General features: G+C 44.7%; 1 protein-coding gene across 3 annotated transcripts in view; it reads right to left on the reverse strand.

The window, feature by feature from the left end:
- Window positions 1-18,366, reverse strand: part of CNTNAP1 (contactin associated protein 1) — a 525,816-nt gene that overhangs the window by 115,808 nt on the left and 391,642 nt on the right. For 2 of the 3 annotated variants that reach the window (XM_077459411.1, XM_077459410.1), the window contains exon 21: window positions 2,546-2,639. The exons of the other annotated variant lie outside the window; for it this stretch is intronic. In XM_077459411.1, coding sequence (XP_077315537.1) covers window positions 2,546-2,639 — 94 coding nt within the window. The remainder of the gene's footprint in view (window positions 1-2,545; window positions 2,640-18,366) is intronic. 3 annotated transcript variants of the gene reach the window in all.

Genomic DNA, 18,366 nt, shown 5'->3' on the forward strand with positions numbered 1-18,366 from the left:
GGACGTGACTTGGACACGACTTGGACAGACTTGGACACGACTTACAACACTACTTTAAGGCGCCCCAGGCCAGGCGACTTGCTGTGGCCAATCAGAGAATGAGCTCTCAGGGGGGAACTCCTTTTGAGAGCTGATAATTCTCTGAGTTGCCTCCGTATAGACGGAGATCCGACTTGGAGGCGACCTCCATTGAAATCAATGGGTACCAGTCGCCTACAAGTCGGATTGAAGTAGTACAGGAACCTTTTCTGAAGTCGGAGCGACTTCAGTAGTGTGCATAAAGACAGCTCTCATTCACTTACATTGATTTCTACATGTTGTGCGACCTGAGGTGACTTGGGGCGACTTAAAGTTGGATCTGAGTCGCCCCTGTGTGAACCGGCTCTTAAGGTGGAAAAAGTTCAGAAATTATTTATCTTTGTCTCATTTTTTTTATATCACAGAAACCTGACATTTTAACAGGGGTGTGCAGACTTTTTATATCCACTGTATTTCAAAAACTGTGTACAAGTGTATCTAGAAGAATTGAAGAATTTATGTTGTTTTGAAGGCAAAGGGTGGTCATGTCAAATATTGATTTGATTTGGATTCCTCTTTTTTTACACCTGCCTAATACGTATGCACAGCATTGTGTGTGTGCGTGTGTATATATATATATATATATATATATATATATATATATATATATATAGATATATATATAGATATATAGATAGATATATATATATATATATAAACATACATATACACACACACACACAATGTAGATTCAGTTATAACTTTCTGACTACCCACCTAAGATTGAGTAAGTTCGCCTTTTGCCATAAAACACCCTTACTCACTGAAGCATGGACACAACTGGACCTCTGAAGATATGCTCTTGCAACTGGCACCAAGCCATCAGTAACAGATCATTTAAGTCCTGTATGTTGGGCAGTTGGGCCTCCATGAATCAGTGTGGCAGGGTGCATAATCCTGCTGAAAAAGGCCACTGCCACCAGGGAATATAGTTTCCATTGTACATGACTAAGGATTTTTAATGCACAATATGATCCTTAGGTAGACATCTGCACTGGGTATGAATGTTAACCTCCTATCTCCACTTTTTTTGCTAACTTCTTTTTTGAGCTGGTCTACCAACTCTGCTCGCCACCTCTTCTGAGCTTGTCTCCCATCTGTTCTGAGATCATCCCCTATCTCTGCTAAATATCTCTTCTATGTTTGTCTCCCATCTCTGCTCATGATCTCTTACGAGCTCATCCCCCTCTTATCTTCTTTCCAATCTGTGTTCACCACATCTTCTGTCTGGCTTCAACATCTGTGCCACATACCTACAGGCACCTTTTATAACCTGTTTCTATTTCTACTTTTTTTTTTAAAACATCAAAATCTGTACTTGTAATAAGAGCATATAATGATCTGTATTGAGAGAATACAATACTTGAGATATCCACAATCTTATGCTTTGAATAGCATTGTTGCTTCAACTATAATCTTAACAACATGTTACACCTCTCAGAAATGTTATACACTCGCCAATCCTTCTTGTGCCTAAGTGATAGAGCTGCACGATTCTGGGCAAAATGAGAATCACGATTTTATTGTTTAGAAGATAGTGCAAGATTCCCTCATGATTCTCGTGGCGTAACATCACCTTTCACATTAAAGCAAACTAACTTTATTGTTTGATTTTTTTATTTTATTAATTGAAGTGTATTTTTGCATTTGAAAGAGCGCTGGGCAAATACAGTGTGACATAAAATATTTCAGCAATTGACATTTTTATTCCTTAGGGTCTCTGCTAAAATATATATATAATGTTTGGGGGTTCCAAGTAATTTTTGAGCAAAAAATATTGATTTTAACTTAAGAAACACGTGACAGAAAAAGATTTAGACTAAGTGGTTAAACTTCCTGCATTTACATGTTGTTTAAAAACTTGGCAGACTGCCTGGATTTTTTTCTTTACACACACAGAAGTTTCCCTTTGATCTAAGAAGGAAGTTTGTTACATTGTTTAATTTTAAAAAATTGGCAGAATGCCCGGATGTTTTTTTTTTTTGACAGCTTAGTGAGCAGATAAGTCTCTCCACTTATTATATGAAAGAATTGGCAAACTCTGCAATAGAGATCGTCAGAGGGGTTGAATCGAGATCACAATTTTTTAACGATTAATTGTGCAGCTCTACTGAGTGAGTGCATCTTTGTTATTAATGATTTGTTCTAGATGATAATTCTGCAAAGCTATTAACTGAATGGATGAAATCTCCTTCATACTGTAAAAAATAATCATAGCTTTACATGCTACTTTGAAATAACATAAGTGCTGGGAGCATTCTGATCAGTTGTAAGCTGAAAATGTGAAATGAAATCAGAGTAAAAATACTAGCTGTGGTTGCTAATTATTTTTATTTGTTATTATTCTGGAACTTAATAACCAATAGTAAAATAATTGCGAATTTATTAACACATGACCAGGTTGGAAAAAATAGAGATATATAACCTCAAGACATTCCGAGACAAAGGTTTGTAGTTAAGAACTCACCTACCACCCTTCCTAGGTAAAGAGCTTTTGGTGAATCAAACTTGGGGTCTTCCCATAGGTAGAACTGTTTTTCTACTAAGTCATAATAGTCCACCTGCAAAGAGCACAGTAGAGACATTTTACTTAGATGGCACTCCACATTAGTTCATTCATGTTGTCTGAAGAAAAACACATAGGCAAGTATTTTCATAACCAAAAATCTACATTTGTTCTGGCTCATAATAAAATAAAGAGGGAAGGCAATGCTGGAGAAACAGATGGAATTTGTGAAGCCTTTGGCCCCCAGGGTACACATCAACTCGGTGGATAAACAAATTGGTAGCTTTAGAAGTCCATATAGAAGGGAGCAATCTGGTCCAAGACTCCCAGAGATCAGGAACAGCAGCAGATGACATATGTCCCCAGGCTGTGGTACTACAACAGGATGTGTGTTCTGTCAGACCAGGCTGAACCCAGGCAATCGCTTTCTTCTCTTCACTGCAGCCTTCCCTGCAGCCTTTCTTGGAGGCTGTGGCTCTGGAGGTGGACTTGTGGCAGGAGAAGGAAGATGGGCGAGCGTACATAAGTGGACGTCATCCATCATTTGGCCACTCAACCCCTTATGGATGGACTCAAAAAAGATTTTTTTTGCATGTGCGTTGTTGGCACTCCTCCATTTGCTGCAAATTTGAGGCTATATAGATGTCATAGGCCTCTACAGCATTGAGGGGAGATTTCAGGGCCGCATTAGCGTCATTAATGAGGGCAAGTGCTGCCTTATCCACGTTCCTCCCCTTCCTGGGCCTTTTGGGTGGAAAGTGGAGGGGAGGCACCTGTGATTGGGTGTGTCTGGGCCCCGCCACCTCCTGGCTGACACTTCCCCCTGCCTCCTCCTGTGTACCACATTCCAGAGCCTCGTCCTGGCTGAGGTCTTCCTGTGTATGAAAAAGGGACATAGTTTTAGTTTTTGTTTCATTAATCACACACAATTTTCAGCTCATAACTTTTGCAAATTGAATGTTAATAAATAGAAAAGACTATCTTTCTGAGCCCAGAATTTTTCATTCTTGTCGCAATCTTTTTTTTTGGCCACTACTGTCTATTGATCTGTAAAACACTTTTTTTTTAAATATTTCATTTGTTAGCAACAATAACATCTAGTTAACAACAATCATTTTCCCACAAAAAAATATGTTTAAAAATTCAATACCTGGCTCCATCTGGGCTCCTCAATTTCTTCCAGAATGGAAGGCCCAAGTTGGTCCTCGGAAGCCTCAGCTGGGGTTGAGGGAAGGCTGGATGGAAGGGGAGTCGGAAGAGTCGAAAATGATTCCCTGGCTTCAATCTGGTCTTCTAGAAAACGCATCTTGTTGTAGTACCACAGACTGGGTACAGACACGTCTTCTGCTGCAGCTCCTGATCTCAGGGACTTCTGGACCTTCTGAAGCGCTTTCCTATGCGTGCATCTCAAGCTACCAATTTTCTTATCCACAAACTCGATGTCTGTGTTGGGGACCGAGTCTTCACAAATTCCAGCAGTTTCTCCAGCAATGCCTTCCTTGCTGGTTTATTGTGATATAAGGCTTTTCACCTCCCACAAATTGCAAATATCCCTGTATCTGTCTATGAATTTGCAGAGGAAGTCTGGGTCTTTAAATTGTTTCATTTTTGCTGCAAGACCAAACAAAAGACAAAAACACTAATATCAGGCTAATCTTATCCCAATATAGGCATCAATCTAGAATCAGTATAAGCCACTCATTTCCCAAGTTAAAATTTTACTTTCATTATTACGTTCCGTTCCTCCTTCTTACGCACACAGAACGTACATACGACACACGCGTGTTATCTTTATATACACTGCGCATGCATGAGACTCTACCCGCGTCACTCGTCGCAGTGGGAGAAGAACATGTTGGAGACACAGCAGGTGCTTAATAGCAGTAACGATGAGGAGGAAAGCCCGGAGCAGAAACGTCCCAATCCAGGAGGAGATTTAAGGCCTCAAATATGTCCTTTGTAGACATGGTGGAGATGGTGGACATATTGAAGAGGGCTGACTATGATGGGAAGTATAGACCTTACCTAAACCCAAAATGTGAGAAAGGCCAAAATCATGACTCAAGTTGTGAAGAGTCTGGGTACGATGAGCCAAGGAGCAACTGAGGAAACGCTGGTCAGACCTCAAATTAAGGGAGCAGGATCAGTACAGAAGGATCAAGAAAGTGCTTCTAAAAAGTAAGTAGTTGTGTGTTCCTGGGCAGAGTAAATAAAGTGGTGCTGCGCTCTCAGCGCGAGAAATACTAAAATAAATAATCAAATAAAAAAACATAAATAAGAGTTCATGTGATAAAAAATCCAAAACATAAAAGGGAACAATTGATAACCAGGTGATGGCTATAATAAATATCACAGTGAAAAAATTCATAAAATTGATATACATGTGAAAAATAATAAATATAAACACGTGGTGATTAGCCAAATTAAAAAAATAAGATGATCAAAGAAACTTTAAAGAATATAAATATGTGTGTATCCCAATACACAGTGTATAGTGTCACTCAAGTGAAATTTCATACACAAAATAAATTAAAAATCCTTCAAAATAAATATTAAGATGACAAAAAACAGTATCAGCACATGTAAGTGTCAATAAAGTATCCAGTGCATTCATCCACAATAGTGAAATTCCAGAGTCCTCCAATTACTAAAAAACATCAACACACATAAGTGTCAGCAAAGTGTCCAGTGCATATCCCGGTGTCCACTGACCAGTGAGTGTACTATATAATTACCTTACAGCTGTAAGGTTAACAGCATAAATATAAAGGCAAGGGAAGAGGGGGAGATCCAACACCACGCTATTCCTCTTTTCCTGGCACTTGGTATAGGAGGCAACTTTGGAAGGGTATTCAGAAAACAAAAGCGGAGCAAACCATGGTGTAGTATATAATGTAAATTAAGTAATTTTATTAAAAATATCAAGCTACTCACATGGTTTCAACGAAATAATTGCACATATAAAACAGTCACGAGCAGTCCGCTCGTATGAGTCTGTCACTTCCGGTGTCCGTCTACTATCCTACGCGTTATGTCACTGTCACGTGACCTCAACTGGAATAAGTTGTGTGTTCCTATTATTATTACTTGCATGCTGCTCCATGTGCTTTTCTTTACTGTTGTACATTTTAAAATGGCTACTTTCATGTTCGTGGGCACAGTAATCGGTCATAGTAAGCATCGTTCATTTGCCAACTAAATACAATGTTTTTGCCAGATACAGGGTTAACTATATTTGGTCATGATAATTTGTCTAAAAAGCAGTTTAGGACATTGTTGTCTAGATTTCTTTGAAACTAGAATGAATTGCAAACTTGATTCAGTGTAATGTAAAGAGATAACACTCAGCAGCTGTTTACACATCTGGACTCAGGAGTACTAATGTGGGGCACAAGAACAAACTTTTTAGGGTGTCCCACACAGGATACTAGGGGTGTCTCCATGTGTGAAACATGTCCGAAAAAGGAAAGTATTCAAGCTTTGGTAAGGGAAAAAATCATGTCTTCAGCTTTGAACTCTGCCAAAACAGACAATTGTACCCCACTTCCAAGCAATGTTTCATATTGCTATTTCTGGCCTCAAATATCGGTGTGCTAAAGTATACCTTTTGTTTAATTTTTATAGGGAAAAAAAAGACTTGGGACATGGGACAACAGGAACCCCCCACCTCCTGAAGAAAGGGAACAGAGGTTACAATCTGAGCATGTGGAGGAAGGAGATGTGGGGGAGATCACCACAACAGGTGAGTGTCTGACACCATAGATTCAGCTAATAGATGTATGCCTGCATATTTATAATAAATGGTGTGTATTTTTTATTTAAGGTGATGTGCAAGTTGTGGAAAAACAATCACATCATTTCACCAGTGGCAGTGCCCAAAGGCTAATCCAGGACATAATGTTGTGTAGTCGGGATTTAGACTTTATAAAGCACAAAACAACTGAGATAAAACAAAAACTGAAGAACATGATTGATGTACTAGGAATAATATAAATTCCCAAAAATCGCAACATTTTTGATATTTGCTTACAAATTTTATACACATTTTAACCACTTCCCACCCGGCCAATGCACATATATACGGCCGGGTGGGAGCCGTCTACTTCTGATAGGACGTTCAGGAACGTCCATCAGAAGGAGCGGGATCGCGCGCGCGTGCCCGCGCAGCGGCGCGATCCCGATGCACCCAGACACGGCGCATCTCAGATCGGCAGGAGGGCTCTGTGATTGGCCCTCCTGATCACATGACAGCCGTGTCCAATCATGTGATGTAAACAAACAGCCAGTTGCTAGGCAATCGGCTCCTCCTCTCCTCACACAGAAGTCATCGCTGAGGAGAGGAGAGCAGATCGCTGCAGCCGGCTGATGATCAGTGAGTATGAGCTGTTTTTTACAGCTTTTTACTCACTGATCACCAGTCTAGTGTAAACACAAATCACCACACAGTGTAAACACACCACACAGTATAAACACAATGTCCCCACACATGTCCCCAAAACATACATGTCCCCAAATAATAAATACACATGTCCCTAATAATAAAAACATGTCCCCCACATATGTCCCACTAAAATCACATGTCCCAATGATTATCTGCACACATATATACGTGATCACCTGCACACATATGTGCATGATCATTTGCGTACATATGTCCGTGATCACACAAACCAATTATTATACACTTAACAGAATTTTTTTTACCAAAAACATGTAGCAGAATACATTTTGGCTTAAATTTATGACAAAATTAGATTTTATTGGATTTCTTTTAAAATAGAAAAAATAAAATATTGTTTTTTTTTCAAATTTCCGCTTTTTTGCGCTTATATCGCAAAAAAATAAAAAATGGAGTCGTGAATAAATACCACGAAAATAAAGCTCTATTTGTGCGAACAAAATGATAAAAATTTCATTTGGGTACAGTGTAGCATGACCGCGCAATTGTCACTGAAAGCGCTAGAGCGATGAAAGCTGAAAATTGGGCTGGGAAGGAAGGGGGCAAAAGTGCCCTGTATTGAAGTGGTTAAAAGCCATATTTTGAAGATGCACACGGGTTTTGTGCCTGCAACCTCTTCCTCAAAACTCAAGTAGGTGAGAGGAAGTGGTTGCACCCACAAAACACATCCATTGATCCCCCACGAGGGAAGATAGCACATGTTGACATTAGGCATGGGATCAGCAGGGAAATTGCCAGTTTGACTCCCAATTTGTGTGCATCTTTGTGTCCAAATTTGGCTTTTACAGGGGTGACTTCACCCCATCTGATGAAGGCAATATCAACATATTTTGATTCAATACTTTTTATTGAAAGTTTATCCAGACAAATAACAAAAAATAACAGATAAGAAGATATTATTACAATGTATATACAAATAAACATCAGTGTCAAATAAGAGATATTAAATGCAATTGCCTTATAACTAATGAAATACCTATTTATGAGATAGTAGAAAAATACCAATACAAGAAGAATCATTTCATTGGTAAAAATAATGGTAATTCAAGTGAATTGGAGGTAACAAAGTAAATGATTGTCCCGGACACTCCTATGTGAGCTATACTGTGTCCGGGAGGAAGGTATCTCTCTAAAACTTCTGAGGAAAAGATATATTCAACATAAGTTAGGAACAGAAAACCTGGACAATATCTTGGGAGTTAGTCCATTTTACCCAAGGTTGCCACATTTTATAGATATGTTCTTTACTAGTTTGTCAGAGGGATAATGTTAATTCATAGATAAAATGTGTTTGGGTCGATTCTACTACTTCTAATACCGTAGGAGGATCGGATTTTTTTTCCATTTCCTTGTAATACTAATTCTAGCTGATAATAGAACATGTTACATAGTTACATAGTGTTAAGACATTTCTAGCTGGAGTGGGATAACAATCAATATCAAGAGACAGTAAAGCTAGAGAAGAGTTTAAAGGTATGTTTGCATTGGTGACTACAGAGAGTAACTGAAAAATTTGTTCCCAATATAATTTAAGTTTGAAGCAAGTCCAGAATATATGAAACATATCGCCTTTTCGTCCACATAATCTCCAACATTTATTATCTACGTTTTCGCTAAATTTAGACATTTTTTCAGGAGTAAGGTACCAACGTTGTGATATTTTAATGGATAATTCCCAAAGTGTGGAACAACAGGTGGCTTTATACATGGTATTACAAGCTTTTTCCCATCGGTCCACCGTATGACCGTATAAGTGCATCCTAAATCTTCTTCCCATCTAAGCATTGGAGCGGTTTTAGCAAATATATTTTTTTGTTGAAGAGTATAAAAGGGCGAAATCCCTTTTGAGGATGAGTGGGAATTTTGAGGAAGGACCAAGCCACTCTTGGAACATTGTAGTACCATGCAGGAAGTTTGGTGATACAGTTCTTAGTTCTAATGTACCCAAGATGTAAAGGGAAGTTGATTGGATGAAATTATGTAATGTTTCCAAAGGAATTTGGGCTGCGGTTAGAAGAGGATGTGAAGAGGTAAGTTTTAGAAATCGGGTCCATGATTTAAGAGTTGCCGAGACTGTTGGAGACATATGGGATGGAATCTTGGAACCAAGTGCTATAGAAGGTATCCATAAAGATAAATTACCCCCTGGGATTTTTGCAGATTCCATCTTCCCCCATATTGTGGATTGAGAAGACATAAACCATTCTTTGGATTGAGGGAGTACAGAAGCCAAATAATAATCTTAAAAATCTACATAACGGGGGCGTGACCGGAAGCCGAGCTGGACGGACGCTGCGAGTGAGAGCTCTCCTCCAGCCCAGCACTACATCGGCCTGCATCGGGGGCATCTTACCTTCTAGGATGGGGAGATCACGGGCTACCAGGTCCTCATCCACCCGGGGGTCGTCTCAACCGCCCCCGGGCTCTTCGGCCTCCCTCACGTCCTCTTTTCGGCCGCCCGGAGGATCGTCCGGTGAAGGCCGCAAGATGGCGCCGGCCGACCCGGCCACGCTACGGCGGGACCAGGCATCTCCTCCTCTGCTCCTACAGCGCGACTCCCACCCGGAGCCTTTACCCCAGCACTCCACGGTCCTCACCTGCGAACTAGACGGCTCGCTCATATCTCTGAACTCCTCTGGGGAGTCCCAGCACGTCCGGGCCGGGCTGGAGGACAGGCCGCGGCCCGGTGTAGGCCACGACGGCAAGATGGCGGCAGCGGACCCGGCGACACAGCACAAGCACGGCTGGACTGCTCCACGGGACGGTCGCGGGTCCCCGCAAGAGCCGCCATGCACAGGAGCATCACCGTGGGTGAGTGACAGCCCTCCCTCCTCCACTCCACCATCCGCCCCGCAGGGGCCTCAGGCCACGGACCAGCAGCTTCCCCCATCTCCCACTCAATGCTCTGAGGCCTTCCCCCGCTTACTGCGGACGGCCCCGGACCCAGCCATGGCAGTGTCTCCCTCCCCATCTGCACCAGGAGCCACGGAGGACCCCCCCTGCAGTGCGGAAGACGCAGCGCCCCCCCCTGACTGAGGGGGGGACTCTGCATATCCGGCAGTTCTCTGCCCCCCCCAAGACCCAGCGGCAGCCTCGATCCAGGGACGCGAGTCTGCCCAGAGCCCACATGGCTAGCCATCCCACCTATGCCCAGGTGGTCCGCCTCCACTCCCCGCACTCCCTGAATGTCCGCCCGGACCCCTCCTTGGACTCCCCCCATGCTACCTCATGGTCCGAACACTTGCACCCCCCTTCATCCCGGCCCCCCTTTTTGGCAGCAGGGTCGGGGCAGGGAGGCTCTCCTCCATGCTCACTGCCGCTCCAGCCCCCCATGGGGCATCACGAGGGTGGATATCCCCCCTGGCACTCCTATCTGTCAGCCATCCCCACCAAAGATGATTTTAAACAACTCGTGGCGGAAGTGCAAGCCACCTGTCGTGCTGAAATCCAGTCCTTGCACGCCGGCCTTAAACACCTGGCTGAACGAGTCGAGATGGCGGAGGAGGAGATTCAGGAGACCAAGCTGGCAGTACACCGCACTCAGGTAGAGAGCTCGGACCACCGACTCCTCCTACGGGACATGCAGCGTCACGTGGAAGATCTTGATAACAGGGGCTGGCGGAACAACATTCGCGTCCGTGGCCTCCCCGAAACCGAGGGACCCGAGGACCTGCAGACCAATCTGCAAGCACTGTTTAATGGAATGCTGGGAGAAGACCCGGCCAAGCCCATTGAGATGGACAGAGCCCATCGAGCCCTCCGCCCCAAGGGCCCGGCCTCCAAACCAAGAGATGTTATCTGTAGGATCCACTCTTTCCCCCTCAAGGAAGACATCATGCGTAAGTCCCGCTCCATACGCAATCTTATGTTTGACAACGCTCCGATCCAGGTTTACCCGGATGTCTCCTGGATAACCCTCCAAAAACGACGGCTGCTGCTGCCCCTTCTTCAAGTCTTGCAGGACAGGAGCATACTTTACCGCTGGGGTTTCCCCTTCTGCCTTACAGCTAGACACCAGGGGAAGTCTGCGTTCCTTCGATACCCGGAGGACCTGGCCTCCTTCTGTGACACTTTGGGCCTACCGGTCCCCAAGCTCCCGGAATGGGATCTGATACCTTCTCAACCGCCTCCGCCGGTGCTCTGGCAGAAAGTCCCATCGGCTAAACGGCACCGGGGGTCAGAGCCGGACCGCAGATCACCTAAACATAAGTGACATGGATCCCCCCACCAGCGGGCCTTCCCACTCATTTTGTTTTACTTGGGGTTTGTTCACCCCCCTTCCCCCGATGGCCTGAACGCTACAAGATTTCCTTTTTTCTTTTTCTTTTTCTGTTTTGTTTGTTTTCCTGGAATTGTTTTTTCACCCAGGGCTGGCTCAGGTAGAGTCTGAGGACAGATCGACTCCCGAGTCACAGACCCCCCTTGTGGTTTTCCACCTATTGGTTCCCTTGAACTTTAAAAACTATTGGTGTCTGCCTGGCCTGGCCTTCTCCCCCCCACCTGTTTTTTTTTTTTTAGGGGTCGGGAGACGCCCAGCACAGGAGACCTATCGGAACCTCTTCGGTTCAGAGCCCCTATAGGGCTCCTGGACCTGACATATGTTGCAGTTAACTTTGGTTTTGTACTTTGTTTATGTTTTCACTCTTTTTCTCTTTTTCAGACTCTTTCTCCGCCCCCCCCCCCCCTGTGCGGGTCTCTGCCAGTGGTCCAGTCGTGTGTCAGCCCTCCCCCGGCGGTCGTCTCTCCCCCTAGGGCACCTACCCTTCCAGCGGGAGAAGCTAAGTATGATCAACCCCGACCATCCCCTTGATCATGGCTAAGATACTATCTTTAAATGTACATGGCCTAAACTCCAACAAGAAACGCCATCTTGCGCTCCAAGAATTTAGGCGATCCGGGGCGGATATAGTGATGGTCCAAGAAACGCATTTTAACCAAGGGGACTCCTTTAAATTTGCCTTAAGACATTTCCCCCTAGTGTACCAAGCCTTTAGCTCGCGTAAGAGGGCGGGGGTGGCTATCCTTATCAGAAAGGGCTCCCCCTTTACGTGCACATCAACGTACCTAGACCCAAAGGGCCATTTTGTCATCCTTCGCGGTATCTGGTTGGCGCAGGCTGTGACTCTATGCGCCCTCTACGCCCCGAATGTCCGCCAACACCGATTCTTGTCCGGCGTGCTTTCTCGCCTATTTAGGTCGCCTTCCGAGATTCTGGTGATAGGGGGGGACTTCAACCTTATTCCATCTGTTACACATGATCGCATGGTGGTGAACCCACGGGCATCTCAGACTAGGGTCCTGAGGGACTCAACGCTGTTCCGCCAGCTCACCAGACGACGCGCTCTCTTTGATGCCTGGCGTACTTTACATCCACGGGACCGCCAATACACCTTTTACTCGGCCCCGCACCGCACCCACTCGCGTATAGACCACTTTTTTGTGAACAGCCACACCTTGAGGGCGGTCCGTGCAGCACACATATTACCCATCTCTTGGTCCGACCACGCCCCGATCACCCTGACGCTAAATATTGGAGCCCCTCTTCGCAGGCCGTGTAACTGGCGACTGAACAATTACCTCCTGCAGCACTCCCCGGCCAAAACGGAGCTGGAATCCACGCTCCGACTGTACTTTGCCGAAAACGACACTTCTGACGTTTCCCTCCCCACCCTTTGGGCGGCCCACAAGGCGGTTGCCCGGGGGCGCTGCCTTGCTCTCTCCTCGGTTTTGAAGAGAGATGCACAGGCCGCTAGGCGGCTGGCTGAGGGGCGGCTGAAGGCCCTTGAGGCTAAGCTTCAGGGGTCTCCCTCACTGTCACTGGTCAAGCAGATAGTGCAGGTAAGACTTACTCTTCGCGATCTTGCGCTTGGTTCGGTTGAAAAAGCGCTTATCCGCCTACGACAGCTCTATTATGATAAGGGCAATAAAGCGCAGACCCTATTGGCCAGGAAGCTGGCTGATCGCACGCAAGCCTCCGCGCCCTCCCAAATTAAAAACCGTGGGGGAGACCTTTTGTCTCACCCGCAGGATATCGCGGACACATTTGCTGACTTTTACACGGACCTGTACAACAAGAGGGACATACCCCATAACCCACCAACCCCTGACTTAGCTGACCGCATAGCCAACTACCTAGCTGGCGTGACACTGCCCCAGGTGCAGGACGCGGAACTCCAGGAACTGAACGCCCTCATCACCGATGAGGAACTGGCAGCGACTGTAAAGGCGCTCCCCGCTCACAAATCTCCGGGTCCAGATGGCTTCCCGTACGAGTACTATAAAATGTTTCTACCCATCTTGAGCCCATACATGACCAAGCTATTCAATTCCTTCCTCACACGGGCCTCGGTCCCAACGGAGATGTTGGCCTCCTTTATATCCCTTATCCCTAAACCAGACAAGGACCAGACCTAATGCGCCAGTTATAGGCCTATCGCCTTATTAAACTCAGACCTAAAGATCTTTACGAAAATCCTGGCCAACCGCCTCAATACAATCCTTCCTGCCCTGGTCCATAAGGATCAGGTTGGCTTTGTACCTCTTCGACAAGCGGGTGACAACACCAGGAAAGTTATTGACCTCATTGATGTAGCGAACAAGACTGGTCGCCCCTCCCTGGTCCTGAGTCTAGACGCGGAAAAGGCGTTTGATCGCCTGAGCTGGCCCTTTATGACGGCGACTCTAACCCATATGGGTTTCCGGGGTCCCTTCCTACACGCTATACAACACCTTTACACCACCCCCACTTCTCAAGTCAAGACCCCGTATGCAATTTCTTCGACTTTCCCTATCGCTAATGGCACCCGCCAGGGATGCCCGCTTTCTCCTCTGCTGTTTGCTCTCTGTGTCGAGCCCCTGGCGGAGGCCATTAGAGGTAACCCCGATATCCGGGGTGTCTCGGTTCGGGGCAGGGAATTTAAAATATCGCTCTTCGCTGATGACGTCATCCTCACCCTGACCCAGCCCAGGACCTCCTTACCCAACCTACACGCAGAACTTAGCCGGTACGGGGCGATCTCGGGCTACAAAATAAACGCATCCAAGTCAGTCGCCCTCCCACTTAATATGCCCCTAGTTGAAGGGGCTCATTTGCGCTCGGCTTTCCCTTATCGTTGGGAGACTTCCTCTCTTAAATATCTAGGGGTTCAAATTACCCCATCCTTCCACACTCTATACCAGGCCAACTTTCCCCCCCTCTATAGGGAGATCAGGGGACTTATCTATAAATGGAAAACACACCATATATCCCTTACGGGGCGGATCGCGTCCATTAAAATGGTAATCCTCCCCAAACTTCTCTACCTATTTCAGACACTGCCTGTCCCGATCCCCTACGCACACCTCCGTATGCTCCAGAAAGACTTATTACAATTTGTATGGAACTTTAAAAAACATTGGGTCCCGGGCACGGTTCTCACTGCCTTACGCTCAGACGGCGGTTTGGCATTCCCTGACTTGGTTAGGTACTACCAGGCGACGATGCTCCGGGCGATAGTCTCCTGGTTCCCTCAACGGTCATATAACAAGTGGTCGGAGATAGAAAAAATATGGTTGGCCCCGGTGCACCCGAACAGTCTGCTCTGGGGGGCGGGGGTGGCGATTGAGCCGAACCGCTTGTTGGGCTCGATGGCTCACCTCCGTCAGCTCTGGCGGAAGCTGTCTCGCCACTGCAAGCTACACTCGGACTCATCCCTGATGACCTCGTTCCTTTACAACCCCATGCTCCCAGACAGCCTGACCCATCAGATGTCCTGGCCCTGGGCGTCCCGAGGTCTATTTCACCTGGGACACCTGGTGGACCCCAGATCGAGAAAGCTGCTCTCCTTCTCGGAGCTCCAGGCCAAACATGACCTCCCCCGACAGACGTTCTACAGTTATCTTCAAATAAGACACTTTGCACAAACCCTGGCCCCGAGACTCCAATTCTCCCCGCCCTCCCCATTTGAGATGATTATATTGAACGGTCGGAATGGCAGGGGGTTGATCTCGGATATATACCGCATTCTCAGCTCACACCACTCCCAGGCGAGGGGCAAGCACAAGTATATGTTGAAGTGGGAGAGGGACCTGGGGGAGGAGCTCTCCCTTGAGGATTGGCAGGGGGTGTGGCAACAGGCAGCCAAATCTTCTCTTTGCACCCTTTACAAGGAAAATGCCTACAAGATACTCTTCCGTTGGTACCGGACTCCAGAGGTGCTGAACAAAATATATCCCTCCGCCTCTGATCGTTGCTGGCGCTGCCTAAAAGACAGGGGTACCCTGTTCCACATATACTGGACTTGCCCCTCGATATCCCCTTTCTGGACTCTGACCCAACAGCTCCTTGCCCGCTTGCTGGGGGTGCCCGTCCCGTTTGAACCCAAGTTCTTCCTATTTGGCCTGTCCCGAATTAAGCTAGCTAAACCGTCTCGGAAGCTTCTGAGACATGTTCTCGCGGCAGCCCGATGCTTGATAGCCCTCCGTTGGAAAAGCCAAACGGCCCAGACTATGGAAGCCCTTTATTCTAGAATAAAGGACATCGAACTCATGGAGAAAATGACTGCCAGAATACGGGACAGGCTGGAGGAATTCGATCTGGTTTGGGGGAGATGGCGGCTGCTGGGGGAATAGGGGCACACCGAGTTCGGTACGACAACGCGGATCACTGGTTTTCTTTTCTTCGTCTTTTTTCTCTCTTTCCTCTCCTGACTTTGACTATTGCTGCGGCGGACTCTTGCCGCTCTACTTTAAGTGTGTTGCATAGGACATATGGCAGAACTTACAGGGCCTCTTGGGCTTGGGAGCAGGCAGTTGACTGTGTGTGTCTCCTGACCCCCCGCTCTTGGCCAACCACATTATTATGCCTTGCTATATGTGCCCATGGTCCGTTACCACAGGTAGCGTGCTTATTTCTGACCTTGCTATGTTTTGTAATTGCATTGCTGCTACTACGCCTCTGTACTGCCTATCTTCCTGTGCTGTTAATGAAAATAAAGAAAACGTTATTTAAAAAAAAAAATAAAATCTACATAACCAGTACCACCTGCTTGTCGACATTTCCCATGACCACATTTGGATTTTTTACGCTGCCAAATAAATTTAGAAGATAGTTTGGAGTGATGTGAAGTATGTAGACGGTATTGGAATTGAGAGAGTCCTAAAGAAATATAAAATTTGGGGGAGGTGTAGCATTTTAAAGGTTGCCAATTTACCCATCCAGGAGAATTCATATGTTGCTAATTTGGCGAGGTCTCCCTGTAATTTAGTGCGGAGTGGTATATAGTTGTGTTGAAATAATGATTTGGAAGAGTTAGACAGTTGAATCCCTAAATATTTTATTGTATTTTCGGCCCAAGAATAAGGAAATTGTGTTTTTAGATGTTTGCTGGTATGTTTATCTATACCCAAATTGAGAATATATGACTTGGTATCATTCATTTTATAATAAGAAACGTTACTAAACCAATTTAGAGTTTTCTGAATTTCTGGTGAGATTAAGGGGTCTGTAACCATGAGGATGACATCATCCACAAAAAGGCTGATTTTATGTTCTTGGTCAGCAATGGAAATTCCTAGGATTTTCTGATTAGTTCTAATGCTTTCAGCAAGTAGTTCCATAATGAGGTTGAAAATTAGAGGGGATAAGGGGCATACTTGTCTCGTACCATTGGTGATTTGAAATGGCAGCGATAGGGAATCTGTTGTGTATACTCGAGCCGATGGGACAGCGTATAAGGCCATAATTGCTTTATGTATTTGACCCTGTAATCCAAATTTTTTGAGTGCTGATGATAGGTAACCCCAATGTACTCTTTCAAATGCTTTTTCTGCGTCAAGTGATAGACATAAGGATGGTGTCTTTGTAATTTCTACATGGTGGATCACATTTATTACTCTTCTGGTAGCATCTGGTGCTTGGCAGCCCTTTGTAAAACCTAATTGATCTCTGTGTATAAGAAAAGGAAGAATATTTTCTAATCTTTTGGCTATACTTAGACTTTCACGTATATTTTCAAGTCTAAGTTAAGCAGGGATATAGGATGGAAATTTTTTGGCGATGAAGGCTCCTTGTCTGGTTTTGGGAGGGTCACAACTAAAGCGTTAAGCATTTCAATGGGGAATGATGATGGAATGATAATGCGGCTAAATTCAAGATCTTACACAAATTATGAGCTAAGGTACATTGAAATTTTTTATAGTATTCTCCAGTAAAGCCATCCGGACCAGGGGATTTAGAGTTAGTAAGATAACGGATGACTTGTAGTATTTCTTGGACAGTGAATGGGGAATTAAGATGTTCTAGTTGTTATTGTGAAATAGAAGGAAGGTTAACACTGTCCAAGAAATTATTAATTTCTTCTTGGGAAGGTTGGTGTATAGTAGCATGGTCTTTAATGTTGTATAATTCTGTATAATATGCACTAAATGCATTGGCAATAGAATCAGGTTTGAGCAGTTTTTCATTATTGTGTGGATGATAAACAAATGGGATTTTAGTTCTTGATTTATAACCTTTAATTTGCAATGACATTGCTTTCCCAGCTTTGTTTCCTGTTGCGTATGTAGTAGCTTTGAACTTTTTATATGATTTTTCATACGTCTCTAAAAGTAAGGATCTCAATTCATGGCGTAATGAAAACAATGTTGATTTAAGATGAGGAGAAGGATTAATTTTGTTAAGATCCTCAGTATGAGCTATTTCTTTAGTAATTTCGTCTAATCTCTGGGTTCTCTTTTTCTTTTCTCTAGTGCCTAGTTGTATAAACATGCCTCTCATAACAGCTTTATGAGCATTTAACATTACCATGAGATCGGACATATCCGTTGAATTAATTTGAAAAAACTTCATCTAGGTGTTGTTGAAGAATCGTGGAGTAGTAATCGTTTTGGAGGAGATAATTATTAGCTCTCTAAAGGTACTTGGTACTTCAAACAATAGGTTGAGAGGATTTGGCGGCTAAAGTAATGCTAATAGGTGCATGGTCCGACCAGGTGGCGGTGTGGATTTGGGAAGCTGAAATGTTCTGAAGTAACCATTTGTCTGTCAAGAATAAATCTATTCTCGAATAAGTATTGTGACCTGGTGATAAATAGGTATAATCTCGTTCGGGAGCATACATCAAATAAATCATTAGAGGTGATAAACTCAGCTAGTGGAGAAGCAAATCTTTTGGAAGCAGCAGTGGAGTCCATATCATTATTAGGAATTAAATTGGAATCTCCACATATTAGGAGATGTCCTTTTTGGACTCTTTTCGCTGCACAAATAGTTTTCTTAATAAAGTGCATTTGTCGTACATTTGGGTCATAAATGGATACCAATGTATAAGGTATGTTATTAATG

The sequence above is a fragment of the Lithobates pipiens genome, unplaced genomic scaffold (genome assembly GCF_037356315.1).
Source record: "Lithobates pipiens isolate NorthernLeopardFrog02 unplaced genomic scaffold, aLitPip1_a1.2 Scaffold_28, whole genome shotgun sequence".
Lineage (NCBI taxonomy): Eukaryota > Metazoa > Chordata > Amphibia > Anura > Ranidae > Lithobates > Lithobates pipiens.